General features: G+C 33.1%; 3 protein-coding genes across 6 annotated transcripts; all 3 read left to right on the top strand.

The window, feature by feature from the left end:
• The first annotated feature begins 2,001 nt into the window (after positions 1–2,001).
• Positions 2,002–5,221, top strand: LOC137822326 (uncharacterized). Its single transcript, XM_068627211.1, has 3 exons — positions 2,002–3,327; positions 3,433–3,463; positions 4,326–5,221. The coding sequence occupies exons 1-3, from the start codon at positions 2,002–2,004 to the stop codon at positions 5,219–5,221; spliced, it is 2,253 nt and encodes a 750-aa protein (XP_068483312.1).
• Positions 5,222–7,539: 2,318 nt separating this feature from the next.
• LOC137820813 (uncharacterized) lies at positions 7,540–14,628 on the top strand. Of its 2 annotated transcripts, none has more exons than XM_068625070.1 (11): positions 7,540–7,766; positions 8,689–8,905; positions 9,918–10,010; positions 10,089–10,190; positions 10,265–10,432; positions 10,562–10,650; positions 12,594–12,715; positions 12,855–13,036; positions 13,324–13,608; positions 13,833–13,980; positions 14,108–14,628. In XM_068625070.1, exons 1-11 carry the CDS (start codon positions 7,612–7,614, stop codon positions 14,479–14,481), a joined length of 1,935 nt encoding a protein of 644 aa, XP_068481171.1. In that variant the 5' UTR covers positions 7,540–7,611; the 3' UTR covers positions 14,482–14,628. The 2 variants fall into 2 exon arrangements, with proteins under 2 accessions (XP_068481171.1, XP_068481172.1); XM_068625071.1 differs by having other exon boundaries at positions 7,555–7,766; positions 8,710–8,905.
• A 1,994-nt stretch (positions 14,629–16,622) lies between these two features.
• LOC137820108 (CBBY-like protein) lies at positions 16,623–21,882 on the top strand. 3 transcript variants are annotated; one of them, XM_068623932.1, is made up of 9 exons: positions 16,623–17,053; positions 17,456–17,526; positions 17,873–18,031; positions 18,487–18,553; positions 18,880–18,975; positions 19,307–19,353; positions 19,559–19,639; positions 20,802–20,921; positions 21,619–21,882. In XM_068623932.1, exons 1-9 carry the CDS (start codon positions 16,709–16,711, stop codon positions 21,656–21,658), a joined length of 1,026 nt encoding a protein of 341 aa, XP_068480033.1. In that variant the 5' UTR covers positions 16,623–16,708; the 3' UTR covers positions 21,659–21,882. The 3 variants fall into 3 exon arrangements, with proteins under 3 accessions (XP_068480033.1, XP_068480034.1, XP_068480032.1); XM_068623933.1 differs by having other exon boundaries at positions 16,626–17,053; positions 21,611–21,882; XM_068623931.1 differs by having other exon boundaries at positions 16,626–17,053; positions 21,604–21,882.
• The last annotated feature ends 1,253 nt before the right edge of the window (positions 21,883–23,135 follow it).

Raw genomic sequence — 23,135 nt, 5'->3', positions numbered from 1 at the left:
AAATAGAAATCATATAAAATACAAAAATATAGAATTTCACAATAAACATTTTCATCCAACAAACATCTTACTCACTAGCAAACACTTCACTAGAGGTCTCAACTAAGAAAACTCGCCTAATGAGACTAGATTAACCCAACAACCAAAGCTCTCGAATTTTTATTAGAAAGAATTTTGCTTAACAAGAGTTTGGCTCACCCAATGATGAATTTGTTAGAAAAAATGAAAATAACACAAGAATTTTAATTGTTTCAAGATGAATTTTAACTTCTTATTTTTTACATAAACTTGAGTAAATTATCTCAACTATCTACCACTTGTAACAATTTATCCTAGATGTCTTATACATAAACTTGTATGATAGAAAGTCTTTATTATACTCATTTTTTAATAAGATATTTTCAACCTTCCCTCTTTCAAAATTATTTTCTAGAAAAGAATATGCTCAATCTGTTGTAACAAGCTCAAGAAGCTTGTTTAAGATCATATAAAATTAAGTTAATATTAACTTAAATAATTAATTTAAATTATAACTTATATTTCCAAATTTTATGATAAAAAAGTTTTCTAACATCTCAATAAGATAATAAAGTAATTATATTAGCAAATGCATGTAACAAAATCTTAAAGTTAATTATATTAATAATTTACTTAAATTATAAAATTTATATTCCAATTTTTTTAACATTTTTTTGCATTAATATTCAATATTTAATTTTGTAAAATGTTTTTATAAAAAAATTAATAAATAAATTATTATTTCATAATTTTAAAATTTTACTTTTTGTATAAGTAAGATATATTTATTTTAAATTATTTTAAAATAAAAATTAATGAGAAAATCAACTCCTAATTCGAGTTCCAAGAAACTAAATTCCGAATATTTGGATTAGCCATATGTCTTAACAAATTGAGAATTTATTTCGATTTAAAAAATAAAAGTATAATCATACATAAACACCTTATTTTCTATTAAACACACTCATCCAATATCAATGGTATGGTAATTTTATTTTAAAATATAAATAATTTGAGATGAATGAACTAGAAAAATAAACATATTATTATTTTGTTAAAGGTGTAGAAAGATAGAAAGATATTCATATAACATTTTTCAAAATTAAATACATGGTATCTGGTAAATATTTGACCAATCACAATACGTATGGATTTGTTTTTTTGGAATAGTCATTTGACTCATTACGTCTATTTGTTTGAACTTTTTCTTATAAGGGATTGTTTTTTAATACAATTACTTATTATACTTTTAAGTAAATTTATTAAAAAAAAAGCATAAATAGAAAAAATATTTTTCTACTTTTTAAAAACAACTTATAAAATGCAGATGGACAGAAGAAAGAGAAAATACTTTTAAATAAAATTGACGGTAAATAAATATATATCGATTTCTGCTTATATAAAAATTACTTAAAATAATTATTTTTAGCATTAACAATTATATAACAATTCAAATGATTTAGTTTAAGTTGCTCCACATTATTTATGCCCAAAGACATACCAATAACATTATGTTAATCCATAGTCATAAATTCATATTCATATCCATTACATTAAAATATACTTCAAATTTAATTTTTTTTTTTGAGAAGTTCTAAAATTTAGAATAAAATTATACCTATACTATAATTACACTCTTGATTCACATGTTTCGTTTTATTTTCTATAATTTACGTTATTAAGGAAATAATTATTATTAAATTATATACACAATTATGGTATGTGATATTGTACACAATTATATGTAATTAATTTAATAATTATAGAATCTTATGATTAGTGGATCCTACCTAATTAGCATGTAATTTGGAAATAGAAAGTTTGCATACACTTGTATATATTTGCTATACATTAAGTGATATAAATACACACAAGAGAATAAGGAATAAGAAATGTCTTTTTTTCTTACCATTTTCTTATATAGTATCATAGCACCTTGGTGCTCTGACAGTCTCTCAATTTTTATCCCCTAAATAAGATATCATGTCTGACAAAGAAGGCACCAGTAACGCCACCAAGTCGGCTGTCATAGATCCAACCAATCCCTACAATATTCATCATTCAGACCAACCAGGACACATGTTGGTGTCGACCAAACTGAACGACGCCAATTATCAATTCTGGAAGACAACAATGGTACACGAACTCACGACGAAGAAGAAACTCGGATTTGTTGACGGTACCATAGAAATGTCGTCACAAGAAAAAGACCCATCCCAATTCGAATTGTGGGATCAATGTAATTCCATGATTCTTTCATGGTTAAGTCACTCTATCGAGGCAGAGATAGCCGCATGGGTAATTCACGCGAAGACCGCCCGTCAAGTTTGGGAAGATCTCCGTGACCAGTTCGGACAGAAGAATGGGCCAGCCATTTTTCAAATTCAGAAGGCAATAACAACCATGTCCCAAGGTACGATGTCAGTGGCTTCATACTACATCAAACTCAAAGCGTTGTGGGATGAACTTGAGCTATATCGTTCACCCATAGTTTGTAATAAGGAGCATCAGATCGAGAAGGAAGAAGATAAACTGATGCAATTCCTCGTGGGGTTGAATGATTCGTTCAAAACAATCAGGTCCAATATTCTCATCATGAATCCTCTACCAAATGTCCGACAAGCATACTCTCTGATTGTGCAAGAAGAAACACAACAACAGATGAATTCAGATCCTGGCGAGAATTTTTCAATCGCGACATCAGTACAGTGTCGATCTGCCAATTGGAAGCAATCAAAAGGTAAGACCTGTGAACACGGTAACAAACCAGGTCATACCATAGACGAATGTCGTACTTTGAAATTTCATTGCATATACCGTGATAAAAGAGGACACACGGAAGATAGGTGTCGCATAAAAAATGGGACGTGGAACTCCAATGGGCGTCATGGCCAACAACAACGAATAAAAAATAACCCCAAAAGCTCTCATTCATCAGCAACAAACATGGCAAATTCCTCTTCATTACCACATGACAGCAATGAGTCTGATAGAAACCTTGTACAAGGGTTCACTGCCGAGCAAATTCAGCAATTGGCAAAGGCTATTTACTCGCTCAACAATAATGGTAAAAGTGAAGTGTTTATAAACGCTGCAGGTCTATTTGCTCGTAACTCGTCTATTAATTCTGCTTTTACAAAACCATGGATTTTGGATAGCGGAGCAACCGATCACATTGCATCTGATTCACAATTTTTCACACACACTTCGTCATCATTTATTCCAAATGTTAATCTGCCCATAGGCTCAACTGCTGCCACCTCATCTACACACACGATTAAATTCAATGACAATATCACTCTCAAAGATGTTCTTTGTGTTTTTTCTTTTAAATTTAAATTTCATGTCTGTTAGTAAGATAACGAGTGCACTAAATTGTTGTGTCGTTCTTTTCCACATGGTTGCATCTTGCAGGACTTGGCCACGGGGAGGATGATTGGTTCGGGTAAACAATATGCAGACTTATACTACATGTCCCTTCTTCCAAACCAAGTCCACACGTCGCAAATTTCGACCGATCCTACTTATGGCACAAGCGTCTCGGACATCCTTCTCCGGCACGTCTACAACTTGCATCTTCATTACTACCTATCAATAAAAATCTCATTTCCATTCATAATAATTGTAGTGTTTGTCCCAAAGCTAAAAGAACATGACTACCTTTTCTTTAAGCATAATAAAATCTCATTCTCTATTTAATTTATTGCATTGTGACATTTGGGGTCCTCATAAAACCCTAACTCATTTTGAAAAACATTTTTTTCTCACATGACTATACTAGATGTACTTGGCTATTTCTTATGAATCACAAATCTAAAACCTAACTTCTCTTAGAATCATTCATTACATTTGCACAAAATCAATTTCAGACATTTATTAAAACCATCCGCGTTGACAACGGATTGGAATTTATTTCAATGCATGATTTTTTTATCAAAAAAGGTATTGAATGTCAATGCACTTGCGTCTACACTCCTTAACAAAATGGAGTAGTAGAACGCAAACATAGACACGTTTTAACACATCATGAGCCTCTTATTTCAGTCCAGTTTACCATTAGAATTTTGGGGGAATGCGTTTTAACCGTCACATATATCATTAATCGCTTGCCATCACTTTTACTAAAAAATAAATCATCTTTTGAGCTACTATATAATCAACCACCTTCACTTTCTCACCTAAAAACTTTTGATTGTCCGTGTTACGCAACTGTTATTTCATCTAAGCAAAAATTTGATCAGCACGCCCGAAAATGCATCTTCATTGGTTATCCTACAATAAAAAAGCATACAAATTATTTGATATAGATGTCACCTTCCATGAAAGTGTTTTTCCATTCTGCCAACACTCTCAGATGCAATCCTCACATCCATTACTAGATATTTTGTCCGCCATTGACATTGACTTACCCACTCTTGTCCAACATTCACTTGATCCACCATCTTATCCTACTGAACCTCCAGCAGATCAACCTTCTTCTCCCACGCCAGGAAGTCCTGCACCCATTACCGAACCTTCTCCAGCCAACCTTCCTGTTCGAAGATCAAGTCGCACATCAACCCCACCTTCCTGGCTTCAAGACTACGTAATGGGATCCCAAGCCAATCATTTGACCACTGCACAAGACCGGCCGAATGGAACCAGGTATCCTATGCATCATTTTCTTTCTAGTTCACGATTTTCTTCTACACATAGTGCATATCTCGCTAACATTACAACCACCAAAGAACCTCACACTTATGCTCAAGTTATCCTTGATCCAAATTGGCAAAAAGCAATGGACGAAGAGCTTTCCGCCTTGCAGCTAAATCAAACGTGGATCTTGACATCGTTACCTGCTGGGCAGAAACCCATCAAATGCAAATGGCTCTATAAAATAAAGTACAACTCAGATGTCAGCGTCGATAGATATAAGGCACGCCTTGTCGAAAATGGGTACACTCAGATTGAATGTGTTGACTATTCTGAAATTTTTTCACCAACAGCAAAATTAACAACTTTGAGGTGTCTCCTCACCATTGCAGTAACTAGAAATTGGTTTACTCACCAGCTAGATGTGCAAAATAGCTTCTTACATGACACATTGCATGAACTTGCCACCCGGGCATCATCGACAGAGGAGAACATTGTATGTCGACTCAACAAATCCCTTTATGGTCTCAAACAGGCATCTCATGTGATTAAATCTGCAAGATTTCAATAGTCCAAGACAGACTACTCTCTATTCATAAGACAAAATAACTCATCATTTACTGCCCTTCTGATTTATGTGGATGATATTCTTTTGACAAGAAATAATTTGACAGAAATTCAATGTGTTAAAGATTGTCTATTACAATAATTTCGCATTAAAGATCTTGGAGACTTAAAATATTTTCTAGGGATTGAATTTTCTCGTTCCAAAGTTGGTATTTACATGTCACAAAGAAAATATGCGCTTGATATCTTGCAGGATACGAGACTCACAGGTGCTTGTCCAGACAAATTTCCAATGGAGCAAAACTTAAAACTCACACCAGACGATGGAAAGTTGTTAAAGGATCCAGTCAAATACAGACGACTTGTGGGACAACTGATATACCTCACGGTTACTCGGACCTTAAGTCAGTGCTCCACGAAAACCTCATTGGGATGTTGCAATTTGAGTCCTAAAGTACATCAAAGGATCACCGAGACAAGGATTGTTATTGCCATCCTAGAACAATTTGACATTGACAGCTTATTGCGACTCAGACTGGGAAGTTTTCAGACAACTCGGATATCAGTATCTGGGTATTGTATTTTTATTGGTTCCTCTATTATCTCATGGAAATAAAAAACATCTGCGAAAGCAAAATACCGCGCGATGGCCAATACTTGTTTGGAGATAGTTTGGTTGCGATATCCGTTGCAGGATTTAAAGGTGTCATGTAACTTACCAACTCAACTTTTCTGTGACAATCAAGCAGCATTACATATAGCAGCAAACAGTCTTTCATGAACGCATAGACGGTCACATTGTGCGAGAAAAATTACAAAAGCCGGGATAATCAATCATTCATATCTTCATATGTACCGACAAAGTATTAGCTCACAGATAGATATTTTTACGAAGGCATTAGACAAGGAACCGTTTTTGACGCTGCGACACAAGATGGGGTTCATGATCTTCATCTACCAACTTAAGGGTATTAAGGAAATAATAATTATCAAATTATACGCAATTATTGTATGCAATTATTGTATGATATTGTGCGATATTGTTCACAATTATATGTAATTAATTTAATAATTATAGAATCTTATGATTAGTGGATCCCTACCTAATTAGCTGGTAATTTGGAGAGAGAAAATCTTCATACACTTGTATATATTTGTTATACATTAAGTGATGTAAATACACAAAAGAAAAAGAAATATTTTTTTTCTTACCAGGTACATTTCAACAATGCATACAAGAAGAAGTGAATAAAATAAAAAATATCATTGTACTTATTTGGATTGTGAATGAGTCATCTTTTCTACAAATTTCAGTAAATTCGATCTCTAGTCTCACTTTAAAGTGAAGTGGATATATATAAAATGTACTCCAACATTCAACTCAAGATTTAATATTAAAAATATATAATAAATGTATACATTTATTTTAATAGAAGAGTATATTTATATTTATAAAATCATAATAAACCTCCAATATTCTCGACCGGTGGATTAGTTGATGAATTAATTTTAATTTTAGAGTAAGATTTCGTTATTATAAATATACTAATCATTAACTATGAAGATTGGACACTCCTCTTAAATGATGTATTTGTGTCAGACACATGTATTAGACATTGATACTCGTACGACACATATTGGTGAAGTGTCAAATTCAAAAAATATAAATATTTGTTGGATTTCTAACAATTCTAGCACGAGTCTAACACAATTTTTTTAAAAAAAAAAATACATTAATTTTTTAAAACTCAAATTTATTGTATAAATTTTTATTATAATTATAAAAGTAAGAAACAAATCATTTTGAACCAAACATGACAAATATATTTTTACTAAAAAAAACTGAAACATAGTACACATAAATCTTCATTATCAATTTATATAATTCATAATTATATAATATATAAATTCATATATTGTATCCTACATTTTAAAAATTATGCTTATCAAACATGAAAAGTATATTTTTACTAAAAAAAAAACTAAAACATAGTACCCATAAATCTTCATTATCAATTTATTTATGTAATTCATAATTATATAATATATAAATTCATATCTATATCTATAGTATCCTACGTTTTAAAAATTATGCTTAGTTTTCGTGTGAGTTTCCGTGTTACATACATCATTAATCAGTATGCTAATCATGAAGAATGTTTATTAAGTTTGAAATTATTTTAACCACTTTAACTAAATGATATTTACGGGCCCATGTCGTGCTCGAGGTCACGCGGCCACTTACGTAACAATCATTATTAAAACTAAAGTAAAATGTTTTAGACTATATTTTATAATAGTGAAACCAAATTTATAAAAAACGAAATGAATTAATCCCAGCGAGTGTACATATAAGAGGAAAACGCGGAATGCGAAACCTAACTAACACAAGAAATGGAGGAGAAGTTGGGAGTAGCAGAAGAGACCTCTAACTCCAGGGTTCTTCACCAGACGACTTCCAAGCTCGTCGTTTTGGCCGACCTCAACGTTGATCCTCCCGAAGCCGACGACGACGACTCTTCCCTCCTCCCTCCTCCATCGATTGTAACGTAAGACTTTCTTTCGAATTCTCCCATCTTTTGAATTTTCCCTTTTCATCTTTTCATTTCTGATTTTTCTGTATTGGAGAACCAATTGAAATGTCCAACTTAGAAACTTACCAAAACTAAGAGGTCTTAGCCAGAAGAACATTCATTTTTTAAACTGTGCGTAAATTTGAGAGAATTTCGGAAACATACAGTTTTCTTTTTTTTTGTTGCTGTATTACAATGGCTGTTTGTTTCGGGTGGGTTCTTTTGAATGTATGTAGAAAGTCTAGGAGGATGGATAAAAGGTTTTAATTTTGTTGAATGTAGTGACTTTCATAACAGACTGTGGTGAGGTACACGAGGTCTTGTAGGGGAAAATTATAAGGATGAATATAGTGATATTTTAGAATTTTGAAAGGACTAAAATGTGGTGACTTTTTAGCTCTTTGACTGATTAATTTTTAGTTTTTTATTAGGAAACTAACATAGTCACATGAGTAACATGGATAACCAACTTCAGGTTGAGGGTTTACTCAAAAAAATAAAGTGTAAAAGGAAAATACTACAGGTTATTCCTTGGAATGTATAAGCCTGCATTTTACTGTGATTTCCCATGTAATTTCAATTTTAGAACTTCCTACTTATTGATTCCTTAACTAATGTCCTAAAGGTATTAGTTAGTAGCGCCCAATATAAAAAATATAAGTACTTCTTTGTTCTGTGTTATAATATGATATATTGTTCATTATGACTTTTTTCTGCAGTTTTCCATTTTGCTATGTACAAGATCTGTTTTCTTGCTTATTACTCGTTTAATGGTCACCAATATTCCCTAAAAAGCTGTTTGATGGATGGTGGGACTTATTACTGGAAAAAGAATGTCTTAGGCTTTTAGTATCTGTTTGTTTCTTCTTGTCATTTATAATTTTTAATGAACATATAGTTTGGCAAATGATGAAAGCAGTCAAGATAAAAGTTTGTTGTCCAAAGAAACTGATAGCATTGAAGGTGAAAGCAAAAAGTTGAACAAACTGGGCAAATGTCGTTCCAGACTTAGCAAGACAGATTCTTCTCTTGATTGTGGAGCTGATGCAGATGGTGATCAACATGTTCAAGGACCTCCTTCATCTCGAGAGGAAAAAGTTAGCAGTGTGAAGACTGTAAGTTTACTCTAAAGTCGTTAGATATTGTCCTCATTTATTCAAAACACCCTACTTTTAACCACTAATAAGTTTGTGTGTCCTTGAGAATTATATATATATATACACACACACACACACAGAGGACATATGAAGGTGAGAACTGTTGGTTATTTTGAGAAATGAGAACTATAAATCGGGACTATACAATCATACATGAAAGGTCAAGATTGAAAGTTAGTTAGTCGTCATATGATTACTTAAAATATCATGTCTATTTTTTCTTTTAACCTAGATCGTTCTTATGTAATCTAATAGTTAGTCGATACATGGGCAATCAGATAAAATTTCAACTGTTATTTCCAGTAAAATATGACCAGAGATTAGTCATGCTGATCGAGATTTTCTTTAACTCATATTTTTCTTTATTAGATAAAATATTTGTAGCCATCCAATTTGAGATGTGGTATATATGGAAACCAATTGAAGATGAAGACATTTTCTTGTTCCTATGTTACCATTAAGAACAAAAACGTTTTCTCAAGTTTTGAACATGCTGTAGCTGTTATGAATTGTTACTGAGTTTAAAATGCTGTATTTCTTGGGAAAAGGTGACTTGGTGATGCACCAATATTCAAACATTATTTTTCTCTGTGCTTCCTTTCTATCTGTAGAATGGCAGCATGATTTCAATATCAACAAAATTGGTTATTTGTTGTTTTGCTTATATGTAACTTATTATAATGGGTTTTGTTTGATATGGATCTATGACCGTGAATCAAGTCCACTGCTTGCTGTTCACTCAACAGTTAACTTACCATGATTGATTTTAGTTTGTTTTCTTTCTTCTAAACTAATCACCTCCTTTCCATCACCGGTTGTCTATTTAGCAAAGTGGGACATTGTAAAGCCAAAACTGTAATTTTGAAACTAATAATTTATCGTTATGCCACGGCAATTTTTGGTGTTGTTACTATTATTGCTATTGCTGTTCTTTTTGTTTTATTACCAACAAAATAAGTTTATGTTATAGGGCTTGGTTCATGTTGCAAAGAAGATGCCCAAAAATGCTCATGCTCATTTTATACTTGGCTTGATGTACCAAAGATTAAACCAGCCTCAAAAGGTACCAAGCAGTGCTTTCAATTTTACTTGTTATGATTGATACATATAGCTTACTAGTTGTTCATTAAAAAAATTTCAGGCTGTGTTGGCTTATGAGAAGGCAGAAGAGATCTTGCTCAGACCAGAGGCTGAGATTGATAGGCCAGAGTTGCTTTCGTTAGTTCAGATTCACCATGCACAGGTACAATGGTCTTAGTTTGATGGATTAATGATTCTAATATCTCTGTTCATTAACATATTTTACAATCCTTTTAGTGCCTGTTACTAGAAAGTTCATTGGAAAATAATTCTGATAAAGAACTTGAACCTCGTGAACTTGAAGAGATTCTTTCTAAGCTGAAAGAGTCAATGCAATCAGATGTTAGACAGACAGCTGTATGGAACACACTGGGTTTTATCCTTCTTAAAACTGGTCGCGTGCAGGTACAGATACGTTTGCTTTCCTTTGTAGTTTAATGTTCTTAAGGCATATATGATGTTTCTGTGTCAATATTTGATGTGAATACATTTTCCCCTTTGCTTTAACCAATGTGGCTTCCAATGCTGGTGTAGAGTGCTATCTCAGTTTTGTCATCATTGTTGGCCATTGCACCAGAGAACTATGATTGCCTAGGAAATCTTGGGATAGCTTATCTTAAAACGTAAGTATGAATGGTAATTGTCTCTGTATAATTTGGGTATTATTTTTTTAATTTTTTAATAGAAATAGTGCCTTTTAACAAATTCTTGATCCATCCTTGAGCAATAATTTACGGTTTGGTTTATCTTTTTTGCTGTTTAATTAATATTTAGCACTGGGAAATGTGAATTAAGCAATTTGCTGAGGAAACAATGATAAGATCCTAAAAGAACATTGAGATTTATAAATAATACCGTTTTATGAAAACTTACAGAAATCTCAATTTTTAAGGAAATATATTTTAAAAATTATAGATTAGGCCGCAGGAAATTCGTATCGAGATTTGCTGTTAGGATCCAATTGCAAAGGGTGGAACTTGAGTCCCACATATGGGATTGTATAGGCTAACTTTTGTGGTGTCATTGTGTAGTTCTCGAAGGCTTTATCAATTTGTAGAGTTTTCATTACCTGTAAAGGAGTGGTACTGCTGGTGATGTCAGCATTTTAGTGTTCATGTAGGACTAGTCAAAGAGCTACTGAGCAGTTAGCCTGTGTGGGATGTTGGAATCTAATTCTAGGTTATGAGATTTGATTCTCACATTGGAAGTATGAGATTGTACTGTGGTGTTTCTTTATAAGGCCTTGGGCTCCGACTACAACTGCTACCTTTTGTGCTTTAGGTTCTCATCACTTGCTAGGATGGACGGATACCATACAGGATGTGGATACATAAACACATGGACTCGGCAATATCATAGGAGTCAATAGCGGTGTGGAGCAGCCACCCTCCAAAACCGTTAGTGGGATGATGGCTATATTTAGATCTATATTGTACTATATGTGTGTGTGTATATATCTATATCTATATGTATATATGTAAATAGACACGGACATAGATATGCTTAAAAAATATAGGGAAAATGCCTAAAATGAAAATCATATTCTGATTAAGTTTCATACCTAGTTCCAAAAGAAAGATGCAAAACAACATATCTACATGTCCAAAATAGGAAATCACAAGAGGTTGGCTGAACTGGTTGAGTGGCAGAGTTTGGTTGGCCAGATGAAGCCATTGCAGCTGAACAGAAAAGAAAGAAGAAAGAATGGTGCAGTTTTAGTTAGAAGTTGCGGGTTAGGTTGGTAGGGCCACTGGAAGTGTGATCGGAAACCTAATTGGAAATGCTTCTGGAAATAGAGGCAGAAATAGTGGGTTATAGGTTAAAATAGGAAGTTACCTTTTACCCTTAATGAAAAAAGCACACCTAAACGACTCCATTTTCCAGCCAGGAGTTTAGTCCTTTGGGTAAAACCTAAATCGCATCCATGGCCCTCCCAAAACTGAACAATCTGTGCGCTTTGACTGCTCAACACTGCACAACAGCCTCAATCCTGAGGGGCGTTGCTAACTCGCTATTGACTATAATGGGGAATACAACAAATTTTAAAAATTATAGGAAATGATGTGTATATAATTAATATATTAATTAATTTAAAGTTATCCTCAAATAAAATTTTAAATTACCCTTCACAATAAAGAATTAATGATTTAAAAATTAACATCTACCATTATAAATTTAATTAATACAAAAAATTATATTCTTGTGGTATTCTAATCTTTATTGGAATACAAGATTTTTAAAACATATATAAAAGTGCAACTGAAAACATTTGAAGTGTCGATGCAGTGTCCAACCTGGATACATATTTGACATGGTTCCCCGCAGCCACTATTTAGAGGTGTCTGTACTTAGCTTGCACATCTAAGCAATTGTGGCTGTCACTTTTATGATATAACATTTAGGCTTCCTATTTTGGGTTAGTACTCTCCGGAATATTGCATTGAATTATTTGGGAAATACTAATCCTTTTGTGGCTTTAATTAGAATGGTTTTTATATGAATTTTTATTCAGTTTATACTTTTCCTCACTAGTCAATACTGTAACACCGTTTATCTTGCCTTGCAGTGGGAATTTGGAATTATCTGCAAAATGTTTCCAACAATTGATTTTAAAAGATCAAAATCATCCTGCAGCTTTGGTAAATTATGCTGCCCTTCTTTTGAGTAAATATGCTTCAGTTGTGGCAGGTACTTTTATTGCTCTGTGGCTCTAATCTCTCAATTTTTGTGGGATATTACCTTTCTTTCTCATTTATTCTTAAATAGATGAAGAATTTTTCATAGTATTGTTCTTACTTTCTGTTATATGATTCTTCATTAATGCCAGGTCCTGGTGCAAGTGCCTCTGAAGATGCAATGGCTGATCAGATCATGGCTGCAAATGTTGCCAAGGAATGTTTGTTGGCCGCAGTTAAAGCAGATAGCAAATCAGCCCATCTATGGGCAAATCTTGCCTATGCATTTTCTGTTAGTGGTGATCATCGAAGTTCCAGCAAGTGCTTGGAGAAGGTGCTCATGGCTCCTTGCTACAGTCATTTATAGCGTATTTATTGAGGTTGTTTATTGGTTTCCTGGTTCTTGTTATTGGTGGAAATATTTTTGCGATCCTTTCATCTGTATATTTTTCATAATTAAAATGACAAGAATTACTCTCATCTATTAGGTTTGTACGTATTGCATAGAGTTAGTGGCACTTTTGAAGTTTCCACCTCACCAAATGAAAATCAGCCTGTGGAAATTCTGTGATCAGCATTGACTTTTGCTAAATTTTTCCTTCCGTTGCCATTTCTTTGTAGGCTGCCAAACTGGAACCCAATTGCATGTCTACTCGATATGCTGTTGCTATCCATCGAATAAAGGAGGCAGAAAGATCGCAAGATCGTAGTGAACTGCTTTCATGTGCTGGAAATGAAATGGCCTCTATAATAAGAGATGGTGATTCATCCCTGGTTGAGATTCCAATAGCATGGGCTGGGCTTGCCATGGTTCACAAGGCTCAACATGAGATAGTGGCAGCATATGAGAGTGAACAGCACGGGTTGAGAGAAGTTGAAGAGCGTGCTGTTTGCAGTTTAAAGCAGGTAATATGTTTGCTTTCTTCTAGTTATTATCCTAGAATTACCTAGCTTTTATCTTAATTATCCACTTGCTAATTGAGGTTTTATCAGCATATAGTGTTGTGTACAATGCGTAAGTCTTTCATCTGCTTAATTATTTCAGCTAAAATGTCACAACTCAATTCATTTGGTGTTTCTATTATGATATAGTTTGTTATACGTTTGGCATGTCATACATTTTCCACCAGGCTATAGCAGAAGATCCGAATGATGCGGTGCAGTGGCATCAGCTCGGCGTTCATAGTCTCTGTGCTCGGCAATTCAAAACATCACAAAAGTACCTCAAAACTGCTGTTGCCTGTGACCAGGATTGCAGCTATGCATGGTCTAACCTAGGTATGCTCTATCTGTCTCAGCTGTACTAGGAATGAGCATGTTCTCATCTTCTACTTCAGTGCTTCCCTCGCTGGATCTCTTTCTGGAGAGTTTTTAGATAATATAGTTGTTCATAATGCATGTATAGGTGTCTCACTACAACTATCAGAGGAACCAGCACAAGCTGAAGAAGTGTACAAGAAAGCCTTGTCTTTGGCAACAACTCAACAAGCGCATGCTATATTATCCAACTTGGGAATTATCTATCGCCATCAGAAACAATATCAACGTGCGAAGGCTATGTGTACAAAGTCACTTGAACTGCAGCCTGGGTATGCTCCTGCATTCAACAATCTGGGTCTTGTGTTTGTTGCTGAGGGTCTTTTGGAAGAAGCCAAGTATTGTTTCAACAAAGCTCTCCAATCAGATCCATTACTGGATGCAGCTAAGTCTAATATGATTAAGGCAGTTGTCATGTCAAAGTTATGCAAAGGCCTCTCCTCATGCGCTCTTAAAGAATGATATTATACTCCCTCAAGGATAGCTAGTTTTTTTTTTTTTTTTTATCTTCCAATTTCGTTCATTAAAATGGGTAAAAGAGAATGTACTTGTATCATTAGCGCTTTCAGAATAGCAATTGAGTACATAGATTTTTCTTTTTCATTTCAACTTCATTTTCTTCAAGCTATATATGATTGTGATTATACGGGCCACTAAGAAATAAATTCCATAAACTTGTGACAGGTAAAAAGTGCTTAGTTCACCAATCACTCTTATCAAAAATTGGATTGAACTAACTGATTGGATAAAAACCAGAGCCATATCGAATTTGGTTAAACATTCAGGTTGGTATTTTAGTTGACCAGTAAGAATCGATAAACCTGGATTTGAACTGATAAGAATTCGTGTTGACTCGGTTGCTGCAGTACATCAAAATATCATTAAAGAAATAAAGCAAGCAAAAGAAAGTGGCAGGACCAAACCACATACAAAAAATTTTACTTAACAAAAGATGGGATATCATCCACCAAACTAATTCCTGAAGAAATTCCATGTACCACAAGTTTATCAGTATAACTTTTTCCCACTATAAAAATGCGTGAAACTCTAAAATATATATGTTTGATGAGCTGAAGACAATTTTTCAGTCTGTTTCTTTAACTCAAAAGGAATCAAGGATGTATCAACAATGCTTCAATCACAGATAAATAATCACATTCCAACCAAAAATGCATCCACCCCATCCACCCTCTGCTATAAAAAACTTCAATGGCCAAAATATAACCCACAATTTCAGGATAAAAAAACATCCTTGACAGTAAGTGGAGCAGCAAAGCATCTCAAAGCATTCGCCAAATTAAAAAGTTATCAACTTTTTTACGCTAGTTAAAAATGTTAATGTCATTTAATTATATTCATAAACATATTTTTATGTGTTTTTAACTGGAGCTTAATTTCAAGAGTAAAATAAAGTTATTCAAAAATAGAATCTCAATTATTAGAAGAGTATTTTTAGATAATGTCATTAAATAAGATGAAAGAAATTGAAATTGGCTTATATTTAGGTTCATAAAAAAATGTTTACTGATAATTAAGTATGGAGAGAGTATATCTTTAGTAAAAAAAAGGTAAATTGAATATATGTTATTAGTTTATACAATTTAATTATTGATTTAATTGTTTATTGACGGACAACTGTGATTCAATCCTGGACTTATCATTAAGATGATAATACGGGCTGTGCTGATCTGGCCTGTTTTGATCCATTCTGCATAATAATTACTTGTATAAGCAAAAATTTTAAAAAATTACATGCAAATATTGCAATAATAATTTTGTTTCAATATTTCACATGTTTGTTGTACCTCATGAGATCATTGATAATAAAATTTAAATAAATATAAGATTTATGACATTTAAATAAATTAAATAAATATAAGATTAAATGTACATCAAATAAATATGTCAAAGTTAAATATTTGGTGAATAAAAAAACATAGAAAAAAATTATAAAATTAAAAAATATAGTTCGTTGCTAGATTTCAATAACATTAATGAATTTTTTATTAGAGGTTAAGAGGGTTAATCCATCCCACCTCATCATTGATATATTCACACTACGGATTATTTGAAACAAGTGAATCAGTGGGTTAAAGTAGGTGCCTTTTCTGGTGAGCTCTCTAGCAGCCTGCATGGTGAAATCCACACTGTCATCTAACCCATCATGTTCTAGTAATAGTGATACCAATGAACAACTTTTCAGTTTGTGCAAATGTAAAACTACCACACACATATATACCATAAATGTAAACCTCACTAGAGGAAAAGAATTAAGTTTCTAGGTATTATTGGTAAAACATATTTTGTAATTATTCATCTTATAATTTTACTCATAGGAACATTTTTTTTGCCACAGACAAAATATATTCTCTCCAACAAATTTTGTATGCCACGTCTCGTCCATTGATTCATTAGTCTATAGTAATTATGGAAGAGATAGAGAATATGATGAATGAAATAAAAAGTTTGAGAAGCCACTTTTTCAGTTTGTTTGTGTGGACAAAAAAATCACTTTCCTTAAGAAAAAAATTATTGTTCCACGTGGCGAGTGTTGAGAAGGCTGAACCTAATCGAAACCTGTGTTGGACGTTGGAAGTTGGAACCAAAGAAACAGATAATAAGTTGAAAATGAATCCAATGATGAATGGAAGGGAAAAAAGGAGTAGAAGGTCTGTGAAGTGTGTGATCAATGGCAGCTTCAAGTAGCATCATCTCCTTCTCTTCTTCTTCACTATTCACTCCAACAACACCTCAACCAAAAACCCATTGCCTCCTCAAACACACAAAGCACAATGATCATCTTCCACCATCTTCCTTCACAACTCTTTCTTCTCTTAGGATTTCAAGACCAACAACAACCTTTGGAGTCTCTTCAACCACAAGGGTTAATGTTCCTCCTCGTAGGTTGAGTTGTTCAGCCTCTGCATCTTCCTCTTCCACTCTTCCCTCGGCTCTTCTATTTGACTGTGATGGAGTCCTTGTAGATACTGAGAAAGATGGTCACCGCATTTCTTTCAACCAAACCTTCCAAGAGGTACACATACATACACTTTTAAGTTATGTTATGCATACACTTTTTTTCCATTAAGAATCCTGTGATTGTAACCATGTTGGAGTTGCTTAACTCACTCTTGGTAGACTCTACAATGCTATATGATGCAAGTTTTCTCTTATGAGTGGCACAATTATCTCACAATTCTTACAAACTGTTGAAGAAATGTTGTACGTAATAACTACTCTTAAGAACTAACACGTTTGTTACTCCAGTTGAACTACTACTCCAATAATTGAACTGCATAAGAATTGGTTTTAAACTTAAGAATCACATGAATTACTCCCATTGGGGATGCTGAACTGGTTCTTAATGCTTTCTTTCTTGGTTCACTTTTTTCTTTAACAAATGTGTTATTGGTTTGTCCCTGTTTTTATCATGCAGAGAGATCTGGGCGTTACATGGGATGTGGACTTGTATGGAGAATTGCTCAAAATTGGAGGCGGAAAAGAAAGGTTTGCCTCTTGTTTAGAAACATTTTGAAACCAAAGTTTAAAAAGAAACAGTTCACTACAAGAGTTGCATTGCAGTCACAACAAGGTTTTTGAGTCTGATGGGATAGCACTTTGTGACTGCATCAGCCTCATTGCAGAGTTTGTGCAATATAAAGGATTGTGAAAAAGTAACTATTGTAATAACAGCCGCCATTTAAATCTTGACTGCAATTTAAAAAACACCTCTAGATTAATAAAATTGGACTTGGATTGGTCCCATCTAAAGACGTGAGTGCTATAGTTGAATTCATCTTTTGAATGAATTTCAAGTTATACTTGACGTGCCTTTTTTTCTCTGTTTTACCAGGATGACAGCATACTTTAACAAGACAGGTTGGCCTGCGAATGCCCCAGCAGGTGAACAAGAAAGAAAAGAATTCGTTGCTTCACTTCACAAACAAAAGACAGAACTATTCATGGCTCTTATTGAGAAAAAACTGTTGCCTCTTCGTCCAGGTGTTGCAAAGTTGGTTACTATCTGTTCTTTTATCAGTTGCAAAGTTTAAAATAAAACCATTCCTTACCCTCCATCTAATAGTTGTTTTACCATTGGATTGATTTGTTTCATGATTTGATGTTGGAAGCTTTTTGACCAAGTAATTTTTTGCTGCCTCCATTCTTCATAATTAAAGTTTAGAACAACTTGATATTTGGGATGGTTGCTTCAGCATAATTTTATTCAAACTGGAAATTCAAGAGAAGTAGTCACTTGCCAATTAAATAGTTGATTAAGAACATGCAAAGCATCCCATATCATGAGTTCCTGATCTTGTTTCTTCCCTAAACTTTAATCTAATATTGTTTATGCTATCATTCAATTTCTATCTAACACTCATGGTTTTTATGTTATGTGTGATTATCAAGAAAGATAAAGCTTGTGCCTTGTCTTATTGCATGTTTCGTTTTCTATAAAAAATATAGGATTATCGATCAGGCTTTATCTCAAGGAGTCCAAGTTGCAGTTTGCAGCACTTCCAATGAAAAGGCGGTATGCATAATCAATTAGCTATTCAATTCCTTAAATGAATCTGTTCTGAGTTATGGGAGAATTGGCTCACTGATCCTTATTTCATAATATTTTATAGATTCAATTCCTAATAGACCAATAGTTTATAGACTAATGGTCATATATTGACATTGCTGTATGATCTTCAATGAATCCAGTCCTAGCAATTTGAGCTGTTAATAGGTCAACTTTCAAATTGTAATTACTTATTAGAATAATTGTCAATGAGTGAATCATATTCCACTGGTGATTGGATCCACATTTATTTGTTATTTCATCTTCAGACCTAAGTTGTGAGTTGATTTTAGGTCTCTGCAATAGTATCATTCTTGCTGGGACCTGAGAAAGCAGAAAAAATCAAGATATTTGCAGGAGATGTGGTTCCCCGTAAAAAGCCTGATCCAGTAAGAATTCCATCCTTCTAATTGTTAGATTTTTCAGGGACACAATCAAAGTATGCAGAGTCCTATTTTACAACCCTGTATATTAACATTCCATTCAATAGAAATCAATTAAAAAACGAAACTCAATTATTAGAAGTACTTCTATGCTCAAGTATGAAGTTAAGTATCCAGTTTAGTGTTCTGAAATCTTCAGTGATTCTTTCTATAAAAAGTTCTGTTGGGGTATAGCTAAGCTACCTAGTAGTATGTTAAAACTGAGTTATGACTCAATGATTGAATTCACAATATGGCTTGATCTAGGCATCTAATTGCATCATGTTCTTTCTGACAGGCCATCTATTTGTTAGCAGCCAGTACTCTGGGTGTTGAATCTTCAAGGTATGTCACTATGGTAGTGCCTAGGTGATAATAACTTGTGCTAAAAATTTTATTCAAATAAGAAGCCTTAAATTTCTGCACTTCATGTTTAGGTTTGACTCAGCAGGTGTATTTTATGATGGCTTAACTCAAGTCTTTTACATTCACTTTTTATTCATTGGCATGTAAGATTTGAATGTGAAATTTCATTATTTGTTTTCTATAGATGTGTTGTGGTGGAAGACAGTGCCATAGGCCTAGCAGCTGCTAAAGCAGCTGGAATGACATGTATAGTAACAAAGAGTGGGTATGTTTCTACTTACTAAATGGATGCAGCTTTGTGTTTTCTAAATTTCTACTTGATAGGGAATATGAATACACTACTTGTTTGATTAGCCTCTTCATTAGTATTAGCCTTTGCCTAATTGGAATTAAAGTGCTGATAAAGACATTGCAACTCTATACTAACAGACAATTTTGTTGGTATACTAACAATTTAACTTCGGCTAAACATGCTAGAGTAACTGAGGCAATCCTAATACTTACATTTTTTGTCCATTAGTAAATGACATTCTTTTGTAGGAATACCATGAAAATGTTTATCCAACCTTACAATATCTAATCATATTTGAAAACAACGTAAAATACTTCAGCACATAAGCATCTTTGTGGAACTATTTTTGTCTGTGATGTAAAGGCTGCACAGTGATGTTACAGCTCTTAATGCCTTGTTATCCACCAAAAAGTTTAAAGTGGACACAGTCTTCATTATTGAAGAGAGATAAAGTAACTGACAAAGTAAATGAACAACTGATTGACACAGTATATGATGCTATATCTAGCAACGTTGCTAAATGCTTTCATGCATAGCTTAAACATTAACAATAGATTGGGTTTAATGCCTCAAGATTCAAGGGACAGGTTGTGTCTCAGCATGCTTTTCTCCTCCACAGTGATTAATATCTTGGCCTAACATAACTGGAAGACATTTATTTTTTTAACTGATTAGGTTGAGGGTATTCTTAGCAGATTTTCTTTTTTTTCTTAAATTTTATGGTTAACTTATCTGTGGTTGGAAATCTGCAGTATAATATAATGCAACCCCTTTTCCACATGAACCTGCTTTCCATGGTAATTAAGTGCTGACCATATTCAGTTCCAATAAACTTTTGAACCTGATAAACATACACCCATAATTTTAAGGTATATGGGAATAAAGGAAAAGAGAAATAGAAGAAAAAAAATGGAAAGATAGATACATGTTACAAGTGATAGTGCCAATATGTGATGGGAAAAGAAGAGAAATAAGAGATGAAAGAGAATTTGGTGTATTTTAATACTTTTCCTTTTTTGTCTTTTGATTTACCTATAAGATGTTTGTGCAAAAACTTTCTCAGTAACATTCTTAAATAGAAGTTGGTTTTGTGAAGATGATGTTGGTTTACACTGATTGTTTCATCCAAATGCAGCTATACAGAAGATGAAGATTTTTTAAATGCAGATGCAGTCTTTGACTGCATTGGTGATCCTCCTGAGGAGAGATTTGATTTGGCATTCTGTGGTAACCTTCTTGAGAAGCAATACGTGAGGTAGCACAACTCTAGGATTTTGTTTCATTAATATTTCTATCTGTGCCCATCTTGACCTATGTGTTCAACCCCACCCTTCCAAGACAATGATGAAAATATCACCATGGCTTCAATAAAGAATCTTCATTTCTTTTCAAGTGTACTTCTTTTACTATCAAACAAATAGAATGGAGGACACTTAAAACCTTAAATTAACGCTGGAAGTTTAAAGCTTCAATCTCTTGTAAACTAAAAAAACTTACTTAGGGTGCAGTTGTTAGACTTTGAGACCAAATTTCAATTTCAGCATGGTTTCCGTTTAAGAAATGCGCTAATTTCATGTCACGTAATTATATGATAGTACTAAACTACTATAATAACTTCTTTTGTGAATAAATGTGTATCGAAGTAAGGGTGGCAATGCCAGCCCACAATAAAATAAGAAAAAATAGATTTACTATTTTGACAGGTTTACTCGCTTAGGTTTCGCATAACTCACTATCCACATTAGATAAGTACGGAACAGGTCAGTTTGCTAATCAGCAAAATAATAAAAATGATATTTCTTCATGTACCCCCTCAAAAAATGCAAATTACATCTTCTAGCTTTTGCTTTATTTATATATATATATATATATATATTACAACTGCATTAATATTTTTTTTATTTTTAATAAAATTTTAATTTTCTTACGCGGGTTAGCACGGAGGTTTGCAGGTCATTCCTTGTGAGGGACGGGCCAATGCATGCGAGGTAGGTCAATACGGAGCAAGTTCGCCAGTATTGTCATCCCTAATTGAAGGTCCCTTATTTAGTTCTATTTCTTAAAATATTTTATTTATTTATTCATATGATGTTATATAATATTTGTTTAAAGATTTGTTATTGTAATAGAGATTATGGCAATATGTGAAAAATAAGAAAGACACAATAAGGGAGACTTGAATTATGTTTTATTTAATTTTAAAATTCTTTTCATAATTATCATGTGATGATGAGTACTCAAATAATGGTTTTGTTTGTCTAAGGATCAGACAAAGACTTTTGCATTTCGTAGAGTATAATAGAGATAACTTTACAATTTAACTAATTTTCTAGACTAATGCGTCTTGAACATGTATTTTCAAAAGTAGATCTCCTTCTTCTATTAGTTCAAGTGATAATAACATGTAATATAATGGAGACAGGGAAGAGAGAAAATACATACAAAATTTTTATATTGGTTTGTCTTTCGAAACAAACTACATTCACTCATAACTAATCATTTAAGTATTTTTTTCATAAGTCATTCCAAACATAACGAGTATTCTTTCAGTTCACAATCACTCATGGTTGACCGTATTGAGTATTCTTTTTCAAGTGATTCCTAGTTCAACCAAGTACATTTCTCAAGCCACTTCTGACTCAACTAAGTATTTTATCTCAAGCCACTCGTGACTCAATTGATAACTCTCATTTTCAAGCATATTGTCAAATTTCTAACCTGACTTTGTTATCTCGTTGTGGATAGTGGATCATGCTACAATTTTTGTAGTATTAGGTTAGTTCAAAAGTGAACTTGACTACCATTACTCATCCAACATCGTATAAACTTCATTCGATTTTAAAATATGAGAATATGGTAGTCAACCACCAAGTGAAAGTAAAGCTTTCCATAAGGTACTGAGGAAAAAAAATTATGCGATTTAATACCAATGGAAGCTTGTGATGTTTGTTAGGACGACCTTGACAATTTAATAATAATACCATTCATGAAGATCGTACTAATAAAATAGTTTTCACTTAAAAGAAAATTAATTTTGTACTTAGTTCTTTATCAATTTCTCAAGTGGTAGTTTACCAAGAACAAACACATCAGAAAATGGAGAAAGAAATAAAAGAAAAGAAAGAGAAAATTGTCTAGTTCTCCTAGGACAAGAGCTTAGGAAGATAGGGTGGACAAGAAAATCTAGAAAGAAATTTTGAGTTAAGGAGAAAAAGAAAAGAAAAATCATTGAACTCTTCTTCTTTAAATAAATTTTATGTTGATATGCTAAAAGAAGTTGAGCAATTTCAAGAAATACGACAACCACAAAAGAAAGAAAAATAAATAAATAAAAAAGAAATTTTCTTTTAAAGTCATGCGCCTTTGTTTTGCTTTTAAGAGGCACATGAATTTTAGAAGTCAAACTTTTCTTAATTATATTTTGGAGAACATTGCTTTTCTTGAACTTTATATATATGTTATTTAGTGT

The sequence above is a fragment of the Phaseolus vulgaris genome, chromosome 9, assembly GCF_000499845.2.
Source record: "Phaseolus vulgaris cultivar G19833 chromosome 9, P. vulgaris v2.0, whole genome shotgun sequence".
NCBI lineage: Eukaryota > Viridiplantae > Streptophyta > Magnoliopsida > Fabales > Fabaceae > Phaseolus > Phaseolus vulgaris.
The sequence above is the reverse complement of the archived record's forward strand: the minus strand, read 5'-3'. Positions and strand labels throughout refer to the sequence as shown.

Excerpts from the sequence above, each read along its gene's own strand:
- LOC137822326 (XM_068627211.1), top strand. The coding sequence starts at position 2,002 with ATGTCTGACAAAGAAGGCACCAGTAACGCCACCAAGTCGGCTGTCATA. Across the intron at positions 3,328-3,432 it reads ACAATATCACTCTCAAAGAT|GACTTGGCCACGGGGAGGAT; the intron begins GTTCTTTGTGTT and ends TGCATCTTGCAG. Across the intron at positions 3,464-4,325 it reads GGGGAGGATGATTGGTTCGG|ATGTCACCTTCCATGAAAGT; the intron begins GTAAACAATATG and ends TATTTGATATAG.
- LOC137820813 (XM_068625070.1), top strand. The coding sequence starts at position 7,612 with ATGGAGGAGAAGTTGGGAGTAGCAGAAGAGACCTCTAACTCCAGGGTT. Across the intron at positions 13,037-13,323 it reads CCAGCAAGTGCTTGGAGAAG|GCTGCCAAACTGGAACCCAA; the intron begins GTGCTCATGGCT and ends ATTTCTTTGTAG. Across the intron at positions 13,609-13,832 it reads CTGTTTGCAGTTTAAAGCAG|GCTATAGCAGAAGATCCGAA; the intron begins GTAATATGTTTG and ends ATTTTCCACCAG.
- LOC137820108 (XM_068623931.1), top strand. The coding sequence starts at position 16,709 with ATGGCAGCTTCAAGTAGCATCATCTCCTTCTCTTCTTCTTCACTATTC. Across the intron at positions 17,527-17,872 it reads ATTGGAGGCGGAAAAGAAAG|GATGACAGCATACTTTAACA; the intron begins GTTTGCCTCTTG and ends CTGTTTTACCAG. Across the intron at positions 19,354-19,558 it reads CTGGGTGTTGAATCTTCAAG|ATGTGTTGTGGTGGAAGACA; the intron begins GTATGTCACTAT and ends TGTTTTCTATAG.